This window comes from Ursus americanus, chromosome 14 (assembly GCF_024610735.1).
Source record: "Ursus americanus isolate L20-20 chromosome 14, mUrsAme1.1.p, whole genome shotgun sequence".
In the NCBI taxonomy this organism is placed as follows: domain Eukaryota; kingdom Metazoa; phylum Chordata; class Mammalia; order Carnivora; family Ursidae; genus Ursus; species Ursus americanus.
The window spans coordinates 4,657,458-4,682,010 of NC_142140.1; the positions used below are offsets into that span (position 1 = coordinate 4,657,458).

A 24,553-nucleotide genomic window follows, 5' to 3' on the forward strand; every position below is an offset into this window, starting at 1 on the left:
GGCCCAGAGAAAGCCAGGGATTTTGTCTTTTTAAAATAGTAATTTCCTGCCAGCACGGGTGGACGCACCAGCCACCCTCTGATTTAGTGCTGAGCTCAAGGATCAATCTCAAGTAAGATTTTCCAAGGAAAACTCAAATCCTGGGTACCTCCTGGCACTGACGAGCGGAGAAGTGGCCTCCTCTCAAAAGAAGTGGCCAGTGGCAGGCAAAATGAATGTAGGTGTCCCAAGACCCACATGCCTCATGCATGTCGCATGTGAGCCTCATTGATACCCGCATGCATCTCAAACATGACACCCACGTGCCTCCATGCACACCTCACACACACACAACAGACACACACCCCGCCCACATGCCTCAACCATGGCCCCCACACACATACACACACAGGGCGGGGAGTGCGAATCAGGAGCAAGAGAGCAACCCCCTCTGTCCCAGGACATCACAGCTCTCACTTCAAAGCCTGCTCTGGGCTACGTGCTATCCCAGGGCCAAGACCTCATTTCATCTCCCTAGGAACCTTACGGGACAATCATTAGGCCCTCCCGTTAGAGATACAGAAAGTGAGCCTCAGAGAGTGGGAATGACTTGTCTAAGAGCACAGAGCATGCCTGTGGTCGAGTTGCCCCGTTTTCTGAAGGGCCAAGCTCAGACTGAACGTTGGCCATGGGTACCTGGCTCTTCTTAGGGGCACTCCTCCAAGATCTTCTTGTTGGTAGGCTTATCCACCTTCCTCCTCCCTCAACCCCAGAGAAGGAAACCCGGGCACCCTCTGTGACCTATAGCTGTGCCATCAGTACCAACTCAGGTTGGAGGAGGGGAGGAAGGTCCACCCTCTCTGCTGGGCAGAGCTATTAGCCTGCCAGGGTGCTGTGGCACCAGCTAAGGCCTGATGAGTGTCTAACCAAGACTCTCCACAGGCCCTGCTGCCAGGTCCTCAGAACCTAGGGCCACAGTGGGGTAGAGGTTACAGACTTGACTTAACCCTGGGGACAGGGCAGGAGAAGCAGGGATGAGCTCTCACGGTCACCTTCCTCTTCCCCTCCCCCATGACCCACACAGGAGCTTCTGGCCTGGGCTGGAAATGGATCCTTCCCTATGAACTGAGCCGGGCCCAACTTGGGGGTCAGACAGCAAGGGGGGGGGGCTGGACACCACCAAGATCTTGTTGGTCACAAAGACTTAGGTTCATACCCCAGCTTTACCACCTACTGGCCGTGTGACCTTGGGCAGGAGGCTTCCTCTCTCTGAGGCTCAGTGTCCTCACCTGTAAAGTGGAAAGAATGACAGCGCCCTCCCAAGGGGGTGGCTGTGAAGGTTAAAGACAGGTGCAGATGTGCTTCAGAGTGCCAGTAAGTCCGCCATAATGCCCTCCTAAGTGAGCAGAGGGTGGGCGGCTGCCAGTCCCACCTCACTCTAACCCTGACTCACAGCTCTCTCAATTCCTAACTAGCACCGAATCCGAACTTTCCTCAGCAGTGGCAGGGCCTGGGCGCGGGTCCTTCCTCCTCCCTCCGCCACCGCGGTTCCGACAACAGGTATAGGGGTGGAGCAGCCCTAGAGGCGCCCCGGCGGAGGGGGCTGCGCCGCAGCGCTGCGGCAGGGCCAGGCCAGGGCTGGGGGCAGTGCGGCCGAATCTACCCCCCACCCCTGCATTCCCTCCCGCCTCCGGCCTCTTTGCAACTTTGACGAACCGCAGACCGTGGGGTCGGCGCAGGGGTACTGCCGGGCGTGCGAAGAAAAGTTGGGTCCCGGTGACTGCAGCGTCGGGAGCCGAAGTCCCCCGCCGAGAGCACCTGCACAGTCCGACCCCCGGCAAACTCGCCGGGAGAGGGGAGGCACGTGGTGGCCGCGCCGGCCAGGGCTCGCTCCGGGAACCGGACTCGCGAGCGGGTCCGGGGCTGCGCCCTCGAGGGTTCAGAGGCTGCGCTCCAGCCTCTAGCGGCTGCCAAGCCCCAGGTCCCACCTCCGCGCGCCCTGCGGAGCGCTCCCGCAGGTTTCCCCGGCCAGGCTCCGCTCCGCGCCGCGCGTCCTGCTGTGACCCCGCAAGCTCCGCTCCTCGGACGCGGCCGCCCGCCCTTCGCCTCCCGCGGAGACCCTCGGCCGGTGCCCCCGGCCAGCTTGGCGCTGGGTCCGCCCTCCGCGCCCCGCGCCGCGCCGGTGCTCGCCGGCCCGGGCAGCGGCCGCTTCCTACCTTCGTCCGGTAGCCGCTGCAGGCAGAGCGCGAGGTTCCTCCGCCAGCCCCGCATCCCGGCGGCCGCTCTGCGGCCCGGCCCGGCCTCGCCAGCCCCGGCCCCGGCCCCGGCCCCGGCCCCGGCCCCGCCCCCGCCGGGCCGGGCGGCGCAGCGCAGCGCTGGGGAGGGCCGCGGGCCCGGGGCGCGACGGGCATGGGCGGCCGCCGAGGGTCGGGGGTGCCTGGGCGCCCGCCAGGCGCTCCGCTCGGCTCGCGAGCCCGCGGCTGAGCAGCGACGCTCCCCGAGAGCGCGCGCTTTCCCCGGCGCGGGGGGCGGGGCGGCGGGCGGAGGGCGGGGGCGGGCACGGAGAGCCGGGCTGGAGGGGGACCCCGCGCAGCCCGCGAGCTCTCGCCCCCGCCGCTCCCCTCCCACGGCCCCCACCGCCAGCATTTCCAGGCTCCGCAGCCCTGCGCTCTCCAAGTCACAGCCTAATAATGCTAATCACAGCCAATTAGTCAATGAATGAATGAGTGAAACAATGAATGCGTTAAATAAGTGGTGAAGGAGTGAGTGGATGAGTGAATGATCGGGTTATAGACGAGTGAGAAAATGAGTGACTGAATGAATGAATGAGTTAGTGAATTGACGAATAAGAAAATTAATGGCTGAATAAATGGGTGAAGGAATATGTAAATAAGTGACCGAGGCAATAAATGAATGAACCAGGGAATCAATGAATGATTGCACCCCGGCCTCTAGCCTGTAAGCTGGGTAGGACCCCCCACAGAAGGCCTCACCCCCGCCCCGGGAGGGAGGCCTTTGGGTGGCATCTTGCAGAGGAGACAGGGGAGGCCCAGGGAGTGTGGGGCCTGTCCATGGAAACACAGCGAAGGCTGGAGGCCAGCAGGAAGGAGGTCGGTCTGTATGCAGGCTTTGTCTAGTGCACACAATCACAGTTGCCCTCCATCTGCCTGGCAGCCGTTGAGTTCACCAGGTCTCAGAGAGTCTGGGAAGAACAGCCAGGGAAGGGGCACAGGAGGGTCCTATCCTCAGAAGTCAGATTTGCTTCCTCCATGGAGATGGGTGGGGGAAAGGGGAAGGTGGGTGGGCAATCCAGACAAAGGAGTACTACACTGCCATAAAAAAGGAGGAGAACATTCTCTGGAAGAAGACTAAATGAAGAACAGTGTTTATAATATGTGCAGAAAACAGGAGGGAAGGCTCTACATTCATATTTGCTCAAGTATGTGGAAAATTATCTCTAGTGGAAACATTGGTTCCTTCCAGTGTGACCAGGGGCAGGTGGGAGAGACTCACTTTTCATTGAATCCCCATTTGTGCCTCTTGAAATTTTGGACCCTGGAAATGCATTACCTATCCAAAAAATAAGCTAAAGTTTTTAAATAAATTTTTACAACAATATTTTAAAAAACAGCTATACCTCGGTAAAAGCTGTTTCCTCGCTGACCAAACAAGTCAGCCTATTTTCCTGAACACCTTTTCTTGCTCATCTAGCTCAGAGAGGGGGAGGGCGTTGGGAGTCATCAGCAGAGCCAAGTATGAATGTGGAGGTCAGTGCAGAGCACGTTCGACCCTTTGTGCACGTTGGGAGGAAAATAAGCATCCCCTGCTTCGATCCGGGTTTGTCAGTTTTTAGCTGTGTGTCTTTGGGAAAATTACCTCACGTTTTTGAGCCTCACATTCCCCACCTGCCAAACAGAGATCATCATACTGTCTGAACGGTCCAGTAAGGCTGGAGCCAGTTACTTGTATTCCCAAAGATAGTCCATTGGTGGAATCCCAGGCACCTTGACCCTATCAGTAAAGCCACCTAAACTCTGGCCTTCAGAAGTACTCCTTTTGTAAAGTGAGGGTAAGCTTTTTTTAAAAAAAGTATTTTATTTATTTATTTGAGAGAGAGTGAGTGAGAGAGCAGGAGCAGAGGGAAAGGGAGACGCAGACTCCCCACTGAGCAGGGAGCCCGATGTAGGCTCGGTCCTAGGACCCTGGGATCATGACCTGCGTGGAAGGCAGATGCTTAACCAACTGAGCCACCCAGGTGCCCCAGAAGGTAAGCTTTATATGTGATCTTAGATCCCCAATACTTCAGCAAGGTTGATATAATGAGCCCCATTTTACAAAGGAGGGTACTGGAGTTCAGAGAGGTTAACTGTCTTACCCAAGGTCACACAGCCAGGAATTGTCAGAACTGGCATTTAAACCCAGATCTGCCCAGCTCCAAGCACCCGGAGACAGCGCTGCCCACACAGACCATGTGATATATTTATCCCCTGTTCGTGCTCCTAAGACCCTCAAATGGGTCATATCCCAGCCCTATATTAATTCTGAATTATTAATCACTTCAGCAAGTAGGGCGCAGGCCCAGGGGGTTAGGGCAAGGGAGGGGCAGATCTGCACTCAGGCCCCAGTCTGCAGAGTGCTGACTCCAGAACTTGTCTTAATGGCTGTGAGCTTCTGACAAGGGAGTGAGTCTCCCCGGCAGCAGAACTGTGAATCACTGCTGTCTGCACCCAGATTGATGAGCTCCACAGCCAGGCCGCCCGCTGCTTAGAGGATGACAGGGCCGGGATGGCTGAAGGGAGAGAGGCAAACACACCGGCTCCAAGGTCAAGAGGCGCCGGGAGAGGAGGGCAGTGAGGAGGGCAGGGCACAGGAGAGGAGTGGCGGAGGCAGGAGAGAAAGAGAAGGGACATGGAGGAGGATGGACAGAGTGCTTGAGAGGAGGGCGTTCCGTTTAACCATTGTTGCAAATCAGGCCACCCTAAACTTCGGGGGCATAAAACAACCATCGTATTATGGTCGCGAACTCTATGCGTCAGGAATTTGGGCAGGGCAGAGGGGCTGTCTCAGCTCTGTGATATCAGGGCCTCAGCGGGAAGACCTGAAGGCTGGGGCTGGAATCATCTGGAGTCTTCTTCATTCACTGGTGCCTGAGCTGGAATGACTCAAAGGCTGGGCTCCGCAGAGACCGTCGCTCCAAGTGTCTGCCAATGGCCTCTCCGTGTGGCCTGGGCTTCCTCACAGCATGGCAACCTCGGGGCAGCAGAGCCTCTACGTGGGGCTCACAGCAAGGCAGGTGTGCCACAGCGCAAGGGGGAATCCTCAGCCCTGTTCATGAGCTAGCCTCTGAAATCACGGGGCATCCCTGCCTGCTCTCCCTGAAGTAGTCACAAGCCTCCCAAATTCTAGGGAGGCGGCACAGACCACCTCTTGTGGGAGGAATGTCCAAGGATCCAAGTATTTTTGAAACCCACAGAAGGGAGATGTGAGAAGAAAGAAGAGGAGGGAGGGTAACAGAGCAAGTCCTATTCACTGGAGGAGAAGTAAGAAAAAAATAGTAACGTGGAAGAGCCAGAGAAGAAATCCCTTACTGGGAGGAGAGATGAAAGGAGTCATAGAAGTAAGAAGAGAGGAGAGGAGAGGAGAGGAGAGGAGAGGAGAGGAGAGGAGAGGAGAGGAGAGGAGAGGAGAGGAGAGGAGAAGGGTGGAGAGGTAACATTAAGAATGGTAGCATGAAACGTAGTAGCATCCCGACCAGGAAGAACAGCGGTAGGAGTGGGAGAGGCCCTTCTACGTAGGAAGAGGAGAGAGAGACAGTGTGCAAACAGAAGAGCAAGTATTTGGGGAGTAACAGGAAGGAAATAGTAAGAAGAATGGCAGCAAGTGAGCAACCTTGCAATGAAATAGGACAGGGGAGATGTAGCTAGCAGTAATGGGAGACACAGCCGGGGGATGTAATCAGAGGAATAGAAAAAAGAAAAGCAGCAAGAACGGGGGACATGTGAATTAATGAATGAGGGCGGGAGCAGGAGTAACAGGAGGGGCTGTGGCAGAGTGTTTTAGGACCCGGAACAGTCCAGAACCAGGTACCTGCTTTCAAATCCACCTCCAAACTACACCTCTGGTGAGTTTTGGAACTGTGCCTCAGTCTTCATATCTGTAAAATGGGGATGCTGATCCCAATCACATCTCCCTGATAAGGTTGTCATGAGGGTCAATGAGTTAATACATTGAAGCATTTAGTGTCTGGCTCATAGTGGGGCCGCTGTAAGCGTTAGCTACCATTCCTAGTTCTGTTAATACCCTAGAAATGGAGAGGTCCCCTGAGCGACAGAAGCAGCAGGGGTTGTCTGTCAGGGAAGTAGGTCCTGCTGACTCAAAGGCCTGCCTGGCCTGTTGCTGCCTCGCTGGTGACCAGGGCACGGCCCCTCCTCAAGGGCCTAGCCCGCCACCCAGCACGCTTGGTTCATGGTGCCCTTCTGGGCAGGACGTAGGGTGAGGACTGTAAGCCCTGCCACAGGCAGGAACCGAGAACCAAAGCAGGGACTGAACTCAGCCAAGGTTACTCACCAAGGAGCGGCAGGACCCGGGCTGCCCCCAGGTTTCCAGGCTCCCCTGCTCCCAGGGCTCTCAGGGGAGGAGGGACGCATGTATGCTTGGTTCCAGGTGGTCAGGGCTGGGACACTAGAACCTTCTGGACTCCCAACTCTGACTGTATTTCATGGGAACCTAACAGCCTTTGGTTGCAAGGGCAGCAAGCACAAGCCGGCCCGATGATGTGTGGGAGCTGAGCAAACCACCGGGGTGCGGAAGGAACTAATACTACTTCTCTTTCTCCTTATTAACAAAGAAGGCGAGCTTCACTGGTATTTAATATATGGACTGAGTGTAGTAAATATATGTAACTTATAAATATGTACACATTTTGGGGGTACATGCTCCCCAATTGTTTTACCAATAGCTTGTGAGATCACAAAGGTTCAGAGAACCCTGTGCAAAGATAATCACACCATGCAAGCCAGCCCTTCAGGAGGTTCCATGCAATCACCACCAGCAATTGTTCTGCAATTACTGCAGGACCCCCCTAGGCTCCAGAAAGGCCTCTGTGTTCTGGCCCGAGCTCCTGAACAGGACCTCACACTTCATTTCTCTTTTCAAGCTCGAGTCTGGGATTGGCCTCCACATCACCCCGATCTTCTATTTCACTCCTCCCCTGATTATTGCTCTCAAACAATCGTAATTTGCATTTTTATACATCCTTGCCCCTCCAGGAACATTATCCAGATAATTCCAAAAGGATTGCCTGGAAGTGGCACTGAGCCCTGGAAACAACGGCTTCAGAGTCACTCAGTCCTAGCTTCAAATCTCAACTCCACTGTTGCATTCATTCACTCAATGGTTATTTGTTGAGCACCTACTACGTGCAAGGCATGACACAAAATCCTTGCTCTTACGCAGCTTTTATCCTAAAGGGTCAGCTTATTTGCTGTATGACCTCAGGAGGGTCCCTGTACCTCTCTGAGTGTCATTTACCTATCTGTGAAGAGGGGCTCATAACCCTCACCCTGCAGGACAGCTGTAATAAGAGGAGGTCTAGGCCCTGGGGCATTCGATGGAAGGCATCCCAGGTGCCTAGACCTGGAAGGAACCTCAGCCCAACCCCCTTATTCTACAGCTCTTGACAAATGCAGTCAAGAGAGGGGCAACGACTCATCCAAAGCCACTCGTCCAAGGTGGGGCAGACCAAGAGCTGGAGTCCAGAGATCTTTTCTTGTTTCTCTTTCCTCAAGCCTAAAGCTCTCTACGTGGTCCAGCTGGGACTGAGGGGGACATCATATTCTTGTGTGGGAAGAAAGCACTCTGACTCCAGAGTCTACCTTCAGCTTGTGCCAGCCCCCAAAACCAGAAACCAGCTTCTCCCCCTACTTCACCACCAAGTGGTCATTGCGGGGGAGACATCTCCCCAGCTCCCTTTGAGAAGCAGCAGCGTCTAGTGTCTGGGCCAGAACAATGACTTGGAAGCCCCAGGCAGCCCAACGTCTGAGTCCTGTAGATGACTATTCTTTAAATACCTACCCAGTTGGGTCACAGACATTCAGGGCAAGGCCCGGCACAGCGTGGGGAAAGGGAAGGCGGAGCATGCAGGGGTCAGAATCAGCCTTCCTTTTCTCATCCCCTAATGCTCGTCTCCAGCCACAAGCCTGAACAGCTTACTCGGCAAAGCAAAAGCCTGATCCATGCCCCACCCTTTTGTTAAGAGACCAGTTAGTAGGCATGCTGGGATGCCTACTCCCAAAAGTCTAAGCGTATATCCCAAGCTTTTAGTTCTGATGACTGCGGGTTATAGCCCAGGAGTAAGGGGGGAACCACAGGTAGACCAAGACTTAACAAAATATGCAACCTAGACTTGGATCAACTCAGCCTCTGATCGGATTAAGATGGTATGCTCCAACTCTAGCTATGTCACGGGAAAGGGCAAAGTCTTATCTGGAGGAAGGTAACAACACGAAGATCCTTTTCTATTTCCCATGCCCAATATCTGGTATTCATTTTAGAAAAAAAAATGTTTTAACCACACACATAAATAAACAGAACCAAATTGGAAAAAAACATATATCTGGTAGAAATAGACTCAAAGATGACCCCAATATGAGTGTTATCACATGGGGACTTTAAAACAACTGTGACTGATATGTTCGAGAAGATGCAACAAATGAACAATTTTATAGAGACCTGGGATCTGTCAGAAATAACCGATTGGAAATTCAAGAGCTGAAAAACACCATCACCGAAATCAAGAGCTCAATCAATGGGTTTACAGATGATTTTGCACATCTGAAGAGAGGATCTGTGAGCTGGAAGATAAGTCCGTAAAATCTATGCAGAAAAACATCTTCAAAATAAAGAGGAAAAATAATGGAAAATTCAGGAAAGGGACGCATAGGACGTAGTGAAGAGGTAGCATGGAGCAGAGGCAATAGTTCTGGTAATGACCAAGAATCTTCCAAAATTGGTAAAAACACATCAAACCACAGTTCCAATAAATGCTATAAACCCAAAGCAGGAGAAATATAAGGAAAACCACACCCATATTCCCGCAAGAGTAAAATTGCTAAAATCCAAAGGCAAATAATTAAATAAGTAAGTAAGTAAATAAATAAATAAATAAATAAATAAATAACTTAAAAGCAGTCAGAGGAGAAAAGACACTTGACCTTCAAAGGAACAACAGTCATATTGACTGTGAACTTCTCAATAGAAACATTGTAAGGTGAAAAACAATAGCATCTTTAAAGTACTGAAAGAAAACAACTGCCAACCCCAAATTCTGTACCCAGGGGAAAAAATCCTCCAACAGTGAAGGTAAAATAAAGATGTTTACAGACCACTTAGAGACACATTGCCAACAGACCACATGAAAAGACATCCTATAGAGAGCTCCCCAGCAGAAGGTCAATAACCCCAGACGGAAATATGAGCATGCAGGAAGGAATGAAGGGTACATTTGGAGTAAATTGAAATGAACTTTGTACAAAAAGCTACAGTGATGTCTTCTGGGGGTTAAAAAGTATATACCATTAAAATGCACAACAACAGGGGGAGTATAAACAAAGAGTTAAAGTAGCAAAAGGTCCTAGCATTCTAGCATTGTCCGTCATGTGATAAAAGCATGTCATAATATTGAGAGTAACCACTAAATTATCAAAAAGAGTAAAACTAATAAACTGGCAGAGGGTGAAATGAAATAATAAAAATTGCTTTTTAATCAGTCTAAGATAAGGAAAGAAAACAGGAAACAGAACATACAACCCATGGTACAGATGGGAAACAAAGAATAGGGTTGTAAATATAAAATGGAATCAATTCAATAAGTATTTTTAAAGTCCTTACTAAGTGCAGAGAGTGTGCTTAACAACGCACAGCGAAGGGAGTCACAGTCCCTTGCACCGTGTCCTCTAGTGGGGATTTGAAGGCGAGGGGGAAATCTCGTCGTATCCAGTTTAAATTCAGGCGAGGCATTATGAGGGAGGTGGTATTTGAGTCGGGCCCTTATGAATGGGAAAGATTTTCACAGGAGGTGGAGCTGGCCTGCTAGGAGGGCACGGGCAACATGGCCAGATGGCCAGGGGCAGTCAGGAGAGCACAGCGGTTTGAATGGAGTGGAATCGGTACACACGGGTCATGGGAGAAGAATAATGCAGCCCTGTGGGGCCAGATGAGGAGCGTCCCTTTGCTGCTAATCCAAGGGGTGAGGACCACATTCCATATCATGGAAACAAATGTCTAGAAGGAGTCACAGAGTTCATCTTCTCAACCCTCCCATTTTACAGATGAGAAAATTGGGACTTGTAAGCAAAGAGAAACTTTTTTAGTACAAGCATAACATGGACTGATGTGGGTTTTAGAAACTGCATTCTTGCGGCCTTTGGTGAGGACGGATTAGAGAGGCAAGATCAGAAACAGGGAGACCAGTGAGGGGGTTCGTGTGACGGTCCAAGTGAACGTAAGGAGGCCTGTCCTGGGCAATGACCACAGAGAGAGCTGTAGGGCAAGAGACTCATATGGGTGACATTGTGTGATGTGGCCATGTTCCAGCAATGCAGGCTGGCTGAAAAACCCCATGTGTATGAGTCAGGGTTGTCCAGAGAAACAGAACCAGAAGGATGTGTGTGTATGTATATGAAGATTATATATACATATGAATAAGAAATTGGCTCATGTGATTATGGAGGCTGAGAAGTCCAGACCAAGATGAGCCAATGATGTGAATTACAGTCTGAGCCCAAAGGCAGGAGAAGAACGATGTCCCAGCTCAAAAACAGTCCGGCAGAGAAAAAGAATTCTTTCTTACTCAGTCTATTATTCTATTTAGACCTTCAACGGATTAGATGAGGCCCACCCACCTTTGGCAGGACAACCTGCTTTACTCAGTCTACTGATTCAAATGTTAATCTCATTCAGAAACACCCTCAGAGACACACCTAGAGTAATGGTTGACTAAATATGCAGACACCCCATGGCCAGTCGTGCTGATGTATGAAAGTAGCCATCAAGCCATGTTAGCCATGGGCCCTTCTAGCCAGAATGCTCAGGGAGAGGCCCCAGCCTAGATCTAGAACACACAGTGTGAACGCATCCCCTAGAGCTTGGGGTGATGACCTTGTGGACCTTTTGGGGAAAGGAACTAGCATTTATCAATCCCTGGCAAGTTTGCGCCAGGCTAAGCACCAGGGCTGAAGCCTGATCTTATTTAATGCTCGTAAATCATCCTCAGATGAGGGTCTGCATTGTTTTTCCTTTAGAGATGAGGGAACCGAGTCTCAGAGAGGTAAAGGGTGGCAGAGCTGGAACTCAAAGTTTGTCTCACTCCAAAGCTCACATTCCTTCCACAGTGTCAGCCAGGGCACACGCATGACTGAAACCCACATGCGTTAGTTACAGGAACATTGTCTGCTGTACCAAACAGACCCCCCAATGCATTATAGCTCAGATATGATCTCAGTTTATTTCTCACTCGTGTGAAGTCCAAAACCACCTCCTCCAAGCAGTGATCTGGAGATGGAGTTTCTTCCATGCTGTGACCCCACCATCCCCACGTGGTCATCTACATTATGTGAAAAGGGAAACAGGAGGCAGGAAGGTTTGAGAAGGCTTTGGAGCCCAGGCCTGGAAAAGGCTTCTATCACATGAAATGTATATATGTAGAGAGAGAATGCATTGTCTTAGGTTAGGTTTCCTGAAGGCAAAGCCTTAGCCAGACTCTTGCATATGCATTTATTTAGGGAGAGCTCAACTGTAACTAGAAAGGGGGGGGGGGGTAGGGCAGCAGGATGAGGCGGAAAGAAATCACACAAGGATGTGGTTTCAGGAAAAGTCTAGCCTGATCCCACGAGTTGCTCTGGAGCATGAGCAATACTGAGGGGATGTCCCGCCGTTCCACGGGAAGAGTGTAACGTCCCAGAAATTCCCCGGGGAGGCTTCTGTTGGCTGAAAGCCATTCTCAGTGGAAAGGTGCAGCTGGGAGCTGTTGGCAGCCACCACTCACAGAAGCCCGGAGGCGGTGCGCCACTTTGGTGATGGGGATCTGGGCGGGGCACCAGCGGTGTCTGCGGCAACAGGAGAGAGAGGAAAGCTTCTGTGGCAGAGAGCACGGCACCAGGGTCATGAAAGACAAGGCGGAGTTTTCCAAGAGTGGGGACTTCCCAGTATTGATACCTACCACGAGATAAGCTCTCTCCTCACATCTGAGCTCGTTTTGCCCCCAGGACAACCTTGTCATATTGTCTGTGAATGATCAGACTCTCACTGTCTCGACTGTGACCTTTTGAGGGCAAGTTTGGGTCCATTTCACTTTCGGGCAATTCCCCTTTCTCCAGCTCCATGCTGTACGCCAGGCCCACAGATGCCAGAATCTCTCAGACAAGTTCCCTGCCCCCAAGGTGCTGGGGGACCAGTGAGGGACACAGACAGCTAGGTAAATGGGTCACCACAAGATAAGACTGGCGGAGAAATGCCCCCAAGAGCGTTCCGTGCACTTGGCCCCGTGCTTGTGCAGAACAGATGTTAGGTGTTCACTGAATGAAGGAGAAGAGGTCCCCAAGGCCTAGCTCGGTCCCTGGCACAGAGTAGGCTGCTCAAGAGAAATTTGTGGAACGGATCTCCCTGCGGCTGGATTTGGGCTCAGAAATTACTGTGCTTTCGGGTCACTCATCCACCCTGGCCAAGCTGGATGTGGAGCTGAATGTGTCTTATTCCGACCCCAGAGCTGCCAACCTGTCTGCATCCCCCACCCCAGCAGACAGGCCTGATGCCAGACCCCAGCTGCTCCCCACCCCTCTCCCACCCTCTTCCTCAGGCCTTTGCAGGAACAGGATATTAAGAGCCTTGAGCACTGGAATAAAAAAATATTACTTTGGTCCTTCATCCACTGTGATTATTATCTTTGTCAGCCAGGGCTGCCACAACAGAATGCCACAGTTCTGGAGACCGGAAGCCCAAGATGAAAGCGCCACCAGGGTCAGTGTCTGATGAGGGCTCTCTTGCTGGGGTGCAGATGGCTACCTTCTCACTGCATCCTCGAGGGCCTCTCCCCTTAATGGCCATCCTTCGTGGCTCCCATGGAGAGAGAGTGCTCTGGGGTCCTACCTCTTCTCCTCATGCGGACCTATCCTCATGACCTCATCCAACCCTAATTACCTCCCCAAGTCCCCACCTCCAAATACCATTGCATTGGGCTTAGGGCTTCAACTTAAGAACGGGGGGGGGGGGGGGGTGCGCAATTTAGTCCATAGCCGCCATCTACTATGTGTTGGCTCAGGGCATAAAAAGTCAACAAGAGGGACATTGTCCTTGCCCTTGTAGAGTTTACATTCTAGCAGGAAGGGCAGAAGAAAATGGGAGAAAAGTTAACCTATGTATGAGATACAATGAGTGATGAGAACATAAATTGGGGAGACGATGAAGGGCTAGCATTTAAGCTAAGATTTGAGTGGTGAGGAGAAGGCCGTCATGAGACACATGGAGCACTGAGTGATGACCCCCGCAGCAGGAAGATCAGGGGACAAGAGATGGCGGTCAGCAATGAGGCCAGAAAAAATGGCAAAGCCTTATCCCACGGGCTCTGGATGCCCCGTGAGGCATGTGGATTTCACTCTAAGGGCAACAGGAAACCACAGAGGGGTTTTAAGCAGGGGAGAGACATGGTCAGATTTATATTTCTACAAGTTCCTTTGGGATTCTAGGTGGGGTCCATTCTGCAAGGGAGTAGACTTCAAGAGGGATGAAAGTGGGGTGGCAGTTGGGGTCTGAGTTGGGGTCTAGAACTGAGCTAGTGGCCTGGGGCAAAGCAGTGGCATTAAGGACACAGAGACGGTGGGGGGTCAGCCCCGTCTGGTCCTAATTCTTCACCCCTCCTGTAGTCTCACCTTTTGTGGCAGCCTGCTCCTGCGTGCAGGGTTTGGCCACGTGACTTGCTCGGACCGATGGGATGTCAGCAGATGTGGCACCAGCAGAGGCTAGAACAGGCCCATGTACTTGGGTTTTGCTAGTCCTGTGCCTCTGCCGTCACCATCCACTGGGCCGGCCTGGTGGAGGATGAGAGACGTACGGAGTTGCCCCAGGCCAGGGCCAACCCCCCACCCCCAGCCACCCAGCAACCTCCAGACACATGAGTGCGCCCAGCTAAGGTTAGCAGAACTGCCTAGCCCATTCCCAGCTTATCCTAGACACAGAATGTTTATTGTAGACACTAAGGTCCATGGCTGTTTGTTACACAGCAGTATCATACTAGGCAGCTGATACAGAAGGAAACAGATGGGAGTGCACTGGAGGGAGAGCCAACAGAAGGTGCTGACGGTTTGTATGTGAGAGTGAGGGTTGGGGAGAGGTCAAGGAGGACCCCCAGGTTTCTGGGTACCCAGGGTCCCCTCAATCTAGACAAGGAAGAGAGTGTCCAGGAGGCTAGCAAGAGCACAGGTCTGGTGGAGATCAAATGTCCCATTCTATTTGCTCCGACCGCAGGGAGTCACTGAGAGCTCTCCAAGCAGGACAGTGACCTGGTGACGGTGACGAAGGGGATCGTCTTGAACCGAATGCTCTCTTTGCTAAATGCTTTCTGTGCTATGGGACTTTCCCAGAAGGTTGAACTTAAACAAATGTCTTTTGTCCATTCTGTTCCTGGAGAGAAACAGACCGCATCCCCCCTTTTCCAGTTGCTAGGACACTAATCTGTTTGAGAAAGGCGTGGGGACATCTGGTTGGTGGGAACAGAGCTTCTGGGAATTCCCTTTGTATCTGGGATTCTACTGATTCTCTGGGTGCTCCAGGGTTCTCCACCGAGGAAGGGGTGGTGGTCACGATCATGGCCAGTCCCCCGGGCAGCAGAAAAGAGAGCCAGCAGAGGGGAACAGAGTCCCTCTCAGTGAGCACTGACTGGGTGCCAGGCCCGTGCTGAGACACGATTGTGTGGGAGTCATCATTTACCCAGAGGACCAGCACTCAGAGAGAAAAAGAGGCGTCTGAGCTTTATCTTTCTTTCAAAGAAAGATACTGGTTTTGCATCTGGTATCCTCCATCTCCTCACTAGAACATAAGCTCCATGAAGCTGATACTTTGTTCACTCCTGCGCCCCTGGTGCATCGAGAAACGTCTGACGTGGAGTGAGAATAGCACTTAACATTTGTGGGGTCGTTCCTAGCTGCCTGGCACGTTGGTGAATTCTTTGCATGTCCTAATTCTTTCAGACTTCAACATTGACCCCAGGAAGTGGGTATTGTTTTGTCCCTTGTTTTATAGGTGAGGAAACTGAGCACGAAGAGATGAATTACCCCGCTCAGGAAGGAGCAGTCCCAGGAAGTTTGGCTCCAGAACCCGGGCTCAGAGCAGTAAGACAATTTGTTGACTGAATCAACGACCTTGCTCCTGTCACACAGAAAAATTGTGTTCCTCACTATGACCTCCCATCCCCCTCCCTCATGCAATAGCAGCGGGCTTCATCTGCTCTCATCTTTGTGGGGTGTGGACTTCCAGGGGAGGGGGGCTGGGTTTCCCCACTGCTCCCCCTGACAGGGAGACCACAGGTGGGGTCTGCCCAGAAACACCCAAGTGCAAGGTCACCGGCTTCCCTTCAGGCCACGAGCAGCTTTCCAGGCCTCAGGCACTTTCGCCACCTCAGATAGAGTGGGCAAGTAGTGGGCTGTGTACCCAGGTAAGTCAGACAGAGCCGACAGATGCCTCAGGGCTCAGACAGTGTCCTTCCTGCTGCTCTCTCAAGCAAGGGTCCTCATAGGGTACCAGTGAGGACAGCCACCCCCTCATCCTTAGGCCCCTTGTGTGGACCCTGCTGACCTCATCCCTCATCATGGGCTCACCTCCCCTCTTCCTCAATTCAGAAAACCGTTCAGGATTCTGAGGCCCAAGTCACCTGGCTCTTCAACTGTTCTTCCCAAATCTATTGATTAAAACATGAACCTGTGGTCTGACTCAGGGTTTCAATTTTTTGAAACCCAAAAGGCCAGACTCAGAAAAATCAAAATGGGCATTTGAAACAATCTTGGCCTTGGAATTTAGAGTTCCTGGCATTTGAAACTCAGAAGTCTCAACTTCTGAAATTCTTGGCATTTGAAACCCCGAAGTCTAGACTTTAAAAACTGAATGAATGGCGCTGGAAGATGGGGAGAGGACAAAGGATTCAGGGATAGGGCAGGGGTGTGTGTGTGTGCGTGTGTGTTCACATGAATGGGGGAAAACATCAGTAAATATTTGTGGATAAAATGTTAACAAAATTCTTTCCTTCTCTTAAGAACGGATTTGACCTTGGGTTAATGTACTAGCTCTGTTAACCTTAGAAACCAGAAAAAAGGTGGAATGTTGGCTGTGTTGCCAGGCAACATTGCTTATGTTAAAAATGGCTCTTGACCAGTGGATTACATGTAGACTAGAAGGACCACGGTTGAATTATAAGTGCCTGGTAGGGATGCCATAATGTTGAGCTTTCTTCCGTACAAAGACTCCTAGAACAGGGTGTGTCCTTTCAGGCAATCTGGAAGCTTTGTATAAGGAGCTGTTGTTACAAGAGACATTGGCTGGTATGGCATGAGTCTTGAGGCCCACACCTGCCCAATGTACATCTCATTTCCTTTGCCTAAGTTGTCACCTGGGAACCAAACATGACTAGCTCTTGGACTGCTGTAGAGACTCCTAGGGTTAGGAAAGTCCTGGAGCTACCCTTAGACAAGCTATTTCTTGGACTGCACCCTGAGTGATAAGCGTGTCCCATAGTCAGGTGTGAATTTCATTGTCTTGATAAATCCAAAGAAGACCCCCATCCCCCGTCCCGTGGTCTTCTTCCATTAGCTCATGTCTCTTCTTCAGTTACAGCTAGGGAAGCACTTGGAATATTCAGCTTAGCTAGAGCGACCTCTAAAGGGAGAGGAAGGCAATGCCCACTACTTGCCCAGGACTTCCACGTACTGTACAAGGGTTCATATTACCTCACACCACTGCCTTCAGGTGAGGATAACCATGCCTATTTTACAGAAGAGGAGAGTGAGACTCCCAGAGGTAGACAGACTTGCCAAAGTTCATGCAGAAAGCCAATGGCAGAGCTAACATCTGGAAGACTCAGATTTAAGTACTGGTCTGTTGGGTGTGAGCTGGCAGGTCTTGTGGGCTATTCTGAACCTCAGTCTCTCCCATGAAATAAGTGGATATAATTATATTACCACACGAGGAGGCTGTGAGGCTTGAGATAGTCCACTTTCAGATGTCAGGTGCTAAATGCAGCAGAATTTAAAATTTCCCCCCTCTATCCCCATCCTGTCTGCTGCCAACCCACCCCAGGGCTGTACTATCTAGCAACAGTCTCTAGTTGCCATTGGCCGCATGGCAGATGTCCCCAAGTCTTCAGAACAGCATTTCCATGGCACAGATTATCCCAGAGCACAGCTAGAACAGAGGTTCTGGCTGTGTCAATAGCCAAATCTGATTTAAAATGGGGACCCTGATTGCTGGCATTCCAGAATCACCTCTGGCAAATGTGAGTAAACATAGCTGTCATTAAAGCAGTTAGAGAGAGTCCATTTGTTCAATAAATATTTGATGAACACCTGCCACATGTCCGTCATTGTGAATACCATTTTACGCGAGCGTGCAGAATCCTTGCCCTTAGAGTTTCAGTCTAGTTATGGAGACAGACATTGATCAAGTAACCACTCAAATTAATGTGTAGTTTTTTAAATCTAGCAAATGTTGCTAAGGCAAATTGCAGGGTACTATGAAAATTTGTAATAGGACATCCGTTGTAAACTGCTGTTGCTATTGCCCACCCGGCCTCATGCCTTCATTTTTCCAGTTCTCATTTGAGAACCCATATTTCTCTCATGAGCCCATGAGATTCAGGTGGGGATGAGCTGAGGGAAGGCAATGACCCTGGCCAATCAGAGCATTCTACTTCCTGACCACTTCAGTGATTGGTCAAAGATTTGCATGTGACCTAAGTCTGGCCAATGAGATTCAACTCTGGGACTTTTGTAAGGACAATTAGGGAAAGTAAGTTCTCTCTGCATTGGGGTTTCTAAACCAGAAAGATAGAAAATCTGGGTCTGCAAGGGGTCCCCCCAGGGACAGCCTACCTAAGCATGGAGTCTCACAGAAGAAAGTTAAGAGATTTGTCATTAGGCAGCTTCCCAGAGGTGTCATTTGAGACTTGAGGTCCAGCTCTATCTGAAGCCATTATCCCTAGGCTTTTCTGTTATCTGAACCAACAGTCACCGTTTTTGGCTTAAGTCAGTTTAAGTTTGTTTTTCCACTACTTGCAATCGAGAGCTCTGCCTAGTACAGGACCAAAGGGTCTTGGAAGCCTTCCCTGAGAAGCGACATTCACGCTGAGTGCTGAAGGATGAGTAAGAGTAAACTAGGCAAAGAGGCCAAGTCTGAAATCAGCTGTTTTGGGCCTTGAAAACCTTGAGATATTCAGGAAAGGGGAGGGCTCTCATCTCGTGTGCAGAAAGGGCATTCACGAAGCGAGATCATCGTGGGGAAGAGGCAAATCACAAATCACACCTAATGCTTCAATAACTCATTTTCTTTCATTTCAACAGAGACAGACATGCTCATCTCTATTCACTTTTGATAAGACCTACCTACATTATAACAATGAGCTCCTTCTGCAGACAGAAAGATGCCCTTCCCTGTACTGGCCATTCCCAAGAGGGCAAGGCCCAAGCCTGCCTTTGAAGCACCTCTGCTTCTGGCTTTGGAGGTCGAAGTATTTTTTGTTTTTTTAAAGGGAGGGGGAAATTAACACAAAAAGTAATAACAGACCGAAAATGGGGCCTGTTTCAAATGCAAATAACCATTTCTTAATTTAACAGTTTTATAACATTGTGTAATTTTGTGTTTCAGATTTTCTTAATTTTTAAGTGTTAGGGTTTTGGGGGTTTTTTTATTATGAAAGTAATATACTCACATTTTGGGATATGCAGAAGAGAAAAAAAAAAAAACCCTCTTTGTAATTACCTCATTTCCACCCAACCAAAGTTAGTGGGTATTTTTCTTCTTTTTGTTTGGCTAGTTCCATGCAGCGTGTAGCCCAGCACTTTTCAAACTCTGATGTACCGACAAATCACCTAGGGATTTGTTAAAATGCAGATTCTGACTCAGTAGGTCAGAGGCAGGGCCAGGGATTTTTAATAAGCTCACAGATGATGCCAATGCTGGTTCTGGACCACACGCTGCAACACACGGAGCTGGGATCAACTCCAGGCTGTGTGGCTTTGGGCAACCCACTCAGCCTTTCTGCTCCAGTTCATAAGTTCTGGTTCTTATGGGGTCTCCCATTGACAGTAAGAGGTGTCCAAGGCACCCAAGTCTAAGCACTGCTAAAATGTCACTGGGAGGACCGTGTGGGTTTGAGAAGTCACTGAGGTAGGGGTGAGATTGCTGAGAAGCCTGCTCCAGAGGAAGGCTCTAAGGAGGGTAGGCCCCGGTACCTTCTAAGGAGGGTGGCCCAGTAACTTCAGGGCTCTGTCTTACCGGGGCCAGAATGGAACTTCTCGGGGTGAGAGCAGACACCGAAGCTGCCACCCACATCTCCTGTTCCCCTTCCTTCTATCATGCCCGCCCCCCCACCCCGGCCATGTGAACGCTACTCACGCATTTCATTAATCTTGGCTGCCGAGGTGGGGCAGATGATTTCAGACCTCAGCCTTGCCCCTGTCCACTGGCTGTGTTCCCAGCTGAAATCGTAGCCTATTAAACCCTTAAGGTGTCTGCTTGGGAGGGGGGGGGGGTACTTTGAACACGTGATGTGCATTGTCTCCACAGCTCTAGTGAGGGCTGATCTTCTCCCTTCTGCCTACCACACAGAGCATCTGCTCCTCCCCCCAGCACCCCGCAGCAGAAAAGCGCCCCCTCATAGCCTGGTGCTCAACAGTCAATAATCTGACCCCTTTAACTTCCCTGCCTCATTTTCTTCTGTCCCACATTCTAGCCTCCCTGAAGGCCTCCCAGGTCCCACTTCTATGCCACTGCCATGTTACTTCCTCTGTCTCAAATGACCTTCCCTGCCTTGATCATCAAAGAACAAGCTTCAATTTATCCCTCAAAACCTAAATCACAGGACTCTTTCTTTAGAAGCCTTCCAGACCCTCTCATGCACTGGCTGATCTCTTGCCCCGAGCCTCCTTCGTGTCTTGCACAGACCTGACACAAGGCATGACTCTTGGTAGCAGGTGGCTTCAGAAAAAGCCAGGGGGAGGATTCATTGGTTTGGTTAACGGCAACGTCCAAGTGGTAGAGCTGGATTCAGACACAGCTGAGACAAAGGGTTACACTGTGCCACTGGGACCCTGCTTCTAGCTGTGGATTGGCTTCCTTTGTGTGGGCTTCTCTCACACCCAGCCTCCCCAGAGACCCCTAAAAGCCCCACACCAGACCCTCCTAGCTTTAAGTTCAGGGAAAGACTTCACTCTCCCAGGAGCCCTGCAAAAGCCAGAATCGAGTCTCATTGGTTCGGATTGGTCACATGCTGATCTTTGAACCAATCACTGTGGCCAGGAGATCAAGAGCTCTCATTGGCCCAGCCTGAGTCACATGGCCACCCCCGGAGCTAGAGATACTAGAATAGGGAGCGGCAGCTTCTGGAGGGCAATCAGAGCTCTGGAACCAGAGGCCAAGTGGGGGCCAGGCAGCCCAAACCCGTAAGTGCCCACCTTAGACGTCTCTTAGAGCACTTTTCACATTGTATTATTTTGTTTATATCTCTGTCCTCCAGCTAGTAGGGAAAGAGGGTCTTTCTAATTTATAATTCCAGAACACCATTCCAGCCTAAGGGAAAAGGAGCTTAATAAATGGCCATTAAATTGTACATTTGGGGCATTACCTTGCTCTGTGACCTACATAGCTAGTAAATCAGAACAGGGTCTGACAAAAAGTTTTGTGACATGTATATTAAGGTAATGCTTCCTGACATTTTTAAATCCTAAATTGAGTTTTTGCTCGGGGTCCGTGCCCATACAGGGTGAGTCCGCGGGTCTCTTGTGGAATCCTCACAATGCCGCCTCCTTGACAGGCGAGGAAACAGAGAGGCTCAAATGCTGCTGTAAGTCGATTATCCGCGGTAACACGATTGGCACGTGGAATTGCTGGGAGTTAATCCTGCGCAGGCAGAATTTCCAGGACTGGCGGATGGTTTGCTGAAGGGGTTCTCAGTTTTGGGGGGCAGAGGGAGAAGGACTCGGAAGCCCCTTCTGGGGTTTTTTGAAACTATTTGCCTTCGTTCGGGCTCCCTCGGGGGCAAACCCCGAGACCTCGTCCAGGTGCGAGCGTTTTCCTTGGGAGGCGATCCCGGGTGCGCCGCTGAGAGAGTGTCGGGGTGAGTTGGCGAGGTCGAGGCGGCCGCTGAAGCGAGCGTCAGGCGTGGACCCCGCTGTGGGCAACTGGGGCGGAATGCCGTGGAGCCCGGCTGAGGCTCCGGGAGGATCGGAGCTCAGAGTGGTCCCACCCGAGGGCCGAGGGAGCTGGCATGTGTTCACCCTGCGTCTCTCCAGCCAGTGGTGGGGGCCGCTCCCTGGGGCAACGCTTTGCCAGCCTGTCCAACAGCTAGAAAAAGGCCTCAGGCCCTGCCAGATGGACGGCCCAGGGGCCTCACGGGGGGCACTGACAGAGCCTGCTGCGACCCTCGGCCTCCCAAGGTGGAAACCGCTCTTCAACAGAAAAACAGGCCAAAATCTTTGAAATTGGGGCCATTCCAGACCCTTAACGGTGGAGCGCATCAGGGGCCCGCTCATCCCCAGAGCCTGGGAAGGCCTGAGGGGCAGGTGGCCGGCTGAGCCAGTGTTTCCCCAGGCTGTCTCTTCTTCCTGCTCTCCCTTCGCTGGTCTTGCTGTTCCCCTCAAGTTTTAATGAGTGTCGCACAATGAGGCTCCTGAAGGGCATCCTGAGGATTTGAAAAGCCTTGCCTGCGGTTGGGTGAACAACACGGGTTGATTCTTTTTCATTTCTTCTAAGAAAAGTATGATAAAATATTTCAGACATACACAGTGGAGGAACAGTAATGTCACAAAGGCCCATGTGTCCACCCCCAAGCTTTAGAGCCAGACCGTTTCAAGCAGATCCCATTTTTTCAAGAACCACCATCCCATTAGAGATGTGGACACAGGAGCCCGAGCTTCCAGGCTCCACTCTGCCCTTCTCAGCTGTGGTCTTGCACAGTCATTGAGCCTCAGTTTCCTTATCTGTGAAATGGGGATCATGGCAGTACTTACCTTAGGGGGAAAGTGAGCTGGTGGGGAAAATAGGTGGTGGGTGCCCCCTTTTTTTTTTTTTTTTTGGCAATATGTTTCACTGTGTTTCTTTCTTTTTTTTTTTTTTTAAGATTTTATTTATTTATTTGACAGAGATAGAGACAGCCAGCGAGAGAGGGAACACAAGCAGGGGGAGTGGGAGAGGAAGAAGCAGCCTTACAGCAGAGGAGCCTGATGTGGGGCTCGATCCCATAATGCCGGGATCACGCCCTGAGCCGAAGGCAGACGCTTAACTGCTGTGCCACCCAGGCGCCCCTTCACTGTGTTTCTTGATAAGCCTGAAAAGTCTCCATCTTTTTTCCTTTTTCAATGGCTTTAATCTTCAGTCATGATGTTTCTAGCACAATAGAATTCTTAGTGAAAAATGAGTATAGGCAAGGCTGGCCATTTCACAAGACTTGTCAGCAAGCAAGTACAAGGACACATACTTCCTGCTATTCCAGGAAGGGTCGTGTAGGTTAGCTCATGAGCAAGTATGGGTCTGCTCCAGTGGAAATATTTATTTGCTTACGCGGGTGTGTGGAGGGGGCAAAACATGTGCATGAACTTCGTGTCAGTGGATACTGTCCCCTGACACACTTTTATCTGGTTACAATTTTTTCGTATCATGGTAATTTTTGGTCATTTTTATCCTGTTATGATAATATCCAAATATCCTGACATTCCTTCAGAAACCCTCCAGTTTCTATTTTCTCCTTACTACCAAGAAAAAAAAAGACAAAAAGACCTTACATCCTAAGTCACACTGCCCAGCCCCATCAGCAACAACTCGGAACAGAGGGGCGTCAGTTAGCTACTGCTGTGTAACAAACACTACAGTCTCAATGGCTTGAAACAATGAACGTTATTTCTCCTGAGACCGCAGGTCAGCTGGGGGATACTTCTGGTCTCAGCTGAGCTCACTCACATGTCTGAGGTCAGCTGAGAGTCATGTAAGGAGCTTTCTGATCTGCTCTGGGCCCTCTTGTACTTTTGGGGGTCAGATGGCTGGAATCTGGTCCAGGATGTAAGCTGGGACAACGGGGCTCTCCCTCCAAGTGGTTTTACATCCAGCAGACTAACCTCCTTTGTTCACATGGTATGAGAGAGAGAGGAAGTGTGCAAGTACTCACAACCGGCACACCATCACTTCTGCCACATTCTGGCAAGAGCAAGTCATGGCTTCAGCTCAGGTTCAAAGTGGTGGAGAATTAGACTCATCTCTCAGTGAGAGGGGCTGCAGAGTCACATTGCAAAGGGACAGGAGGACAGGGAGGCTGTTAATACAATGAATCTACTACAAAAGGGAAGCATTCTGGAACAGTCAGCCTATCTCCTCTGCCACTACCCACAGTTGAGGCATGTGGGTCTTCAAATTGGCAGGTTCAGCCTTGCTCCAGAGAGGAAGGGAGGGAGAGAGGGAAGAAGGAAGAGAGGACTGGGATCTTGGTAACACTGTGTTCCCTCCCTGTCCTCACCAACAGCCAAGGGTCTGGGAGGGATTCGCGCTGGCCCTGCGTGTTCCAGGCATCCAACTTGGAGCTCCCAATATTTAGTGAATCCCTGAGACAGTTCTATAAGTTGGTTTAATAGGGCATTACTGGTGCATAAACTAGCAGCTAATTGTTTAGCATATTTACCCACGTCTTTGAGCAACGAGATAAACACACAAAATCTGTTCCACTGTCATTGCTGCCACGCTAATCATGCTTATTTAATCCCTCTTCCAAGAACTGTATGTTAAGGGGTGTTCCTTGTGTGAATTCTGAGTGCCTGAGCTTTAGGGGACTCCATCAGAGGGAGTTAAAGGAGGTATCCCTCCAGTCTTGCTGACCTCCCTCTGGACTTCAGAGCCGCCATGCCAGCCCCCCCCTCCAGCTTCTGCCTTGTCCCTGGCTGGGTACTCAACCATCATCCCCCACCCCGATCACTTGTCTGCCTTCTTCGGGTGACAGCAGCCCTGGGAGTCAGACTTGGCTCCAAATCTGGGCTCCACTGCTCTCCTGAGTTGCTTTGGGACATTTTTGAAAACCTCACTGAAACTCAGCTTTCTCATCTGCAAAATGGGCATCAGATGACCAAGATCGCTGTTGAGGTTCACTCGGAGTAAAAATCAAAGCTCTTACAAAGATGGCAAAGGTTGGATAATCTGGCCCCCGTTCCCTCTATCAGCACCCTCTCGCTCATTTTCCTCTAACTTCGTGGGCCTCCTTGCTCTTCCAGGCGAGCTGTTTCCTCGGGGCTCTTGCATATGCCATTCCCTCAACCAGAAGTGCTCTCCCCCAAGACAGCCA

General features: G+C 50.9%; 1 protein-coding gene across 2 annotated transcripts in view; it reads right to left on the reverse strand.

Moving 5' to 3' along the window:
- GRIP2 (glutamate receptor interacting protein 2) overlaps nt 1-2,291 on the reverse strand; it is a 95,469-nt gene extending 93,178 nt beyond the window's left edge. For both annotated transcript variants that reach the window (XM_087866748.1, XM_087866747.1), the window contains exon 1: nt 2,196-2,291. In XM_087866748.1, the coding sequence (XP_087722874.1) occupies nt 2,196-2,250 (55 nt within the window). In that variant the 5' untranslated portion in view covers nt 2,251-2,291. The remainder of the gene's footprint in view (nt 1-2,195) is intronic.
- Between the last annotated feature and the right edge of the window lie 22,262 nt (nt 2,292-24,553).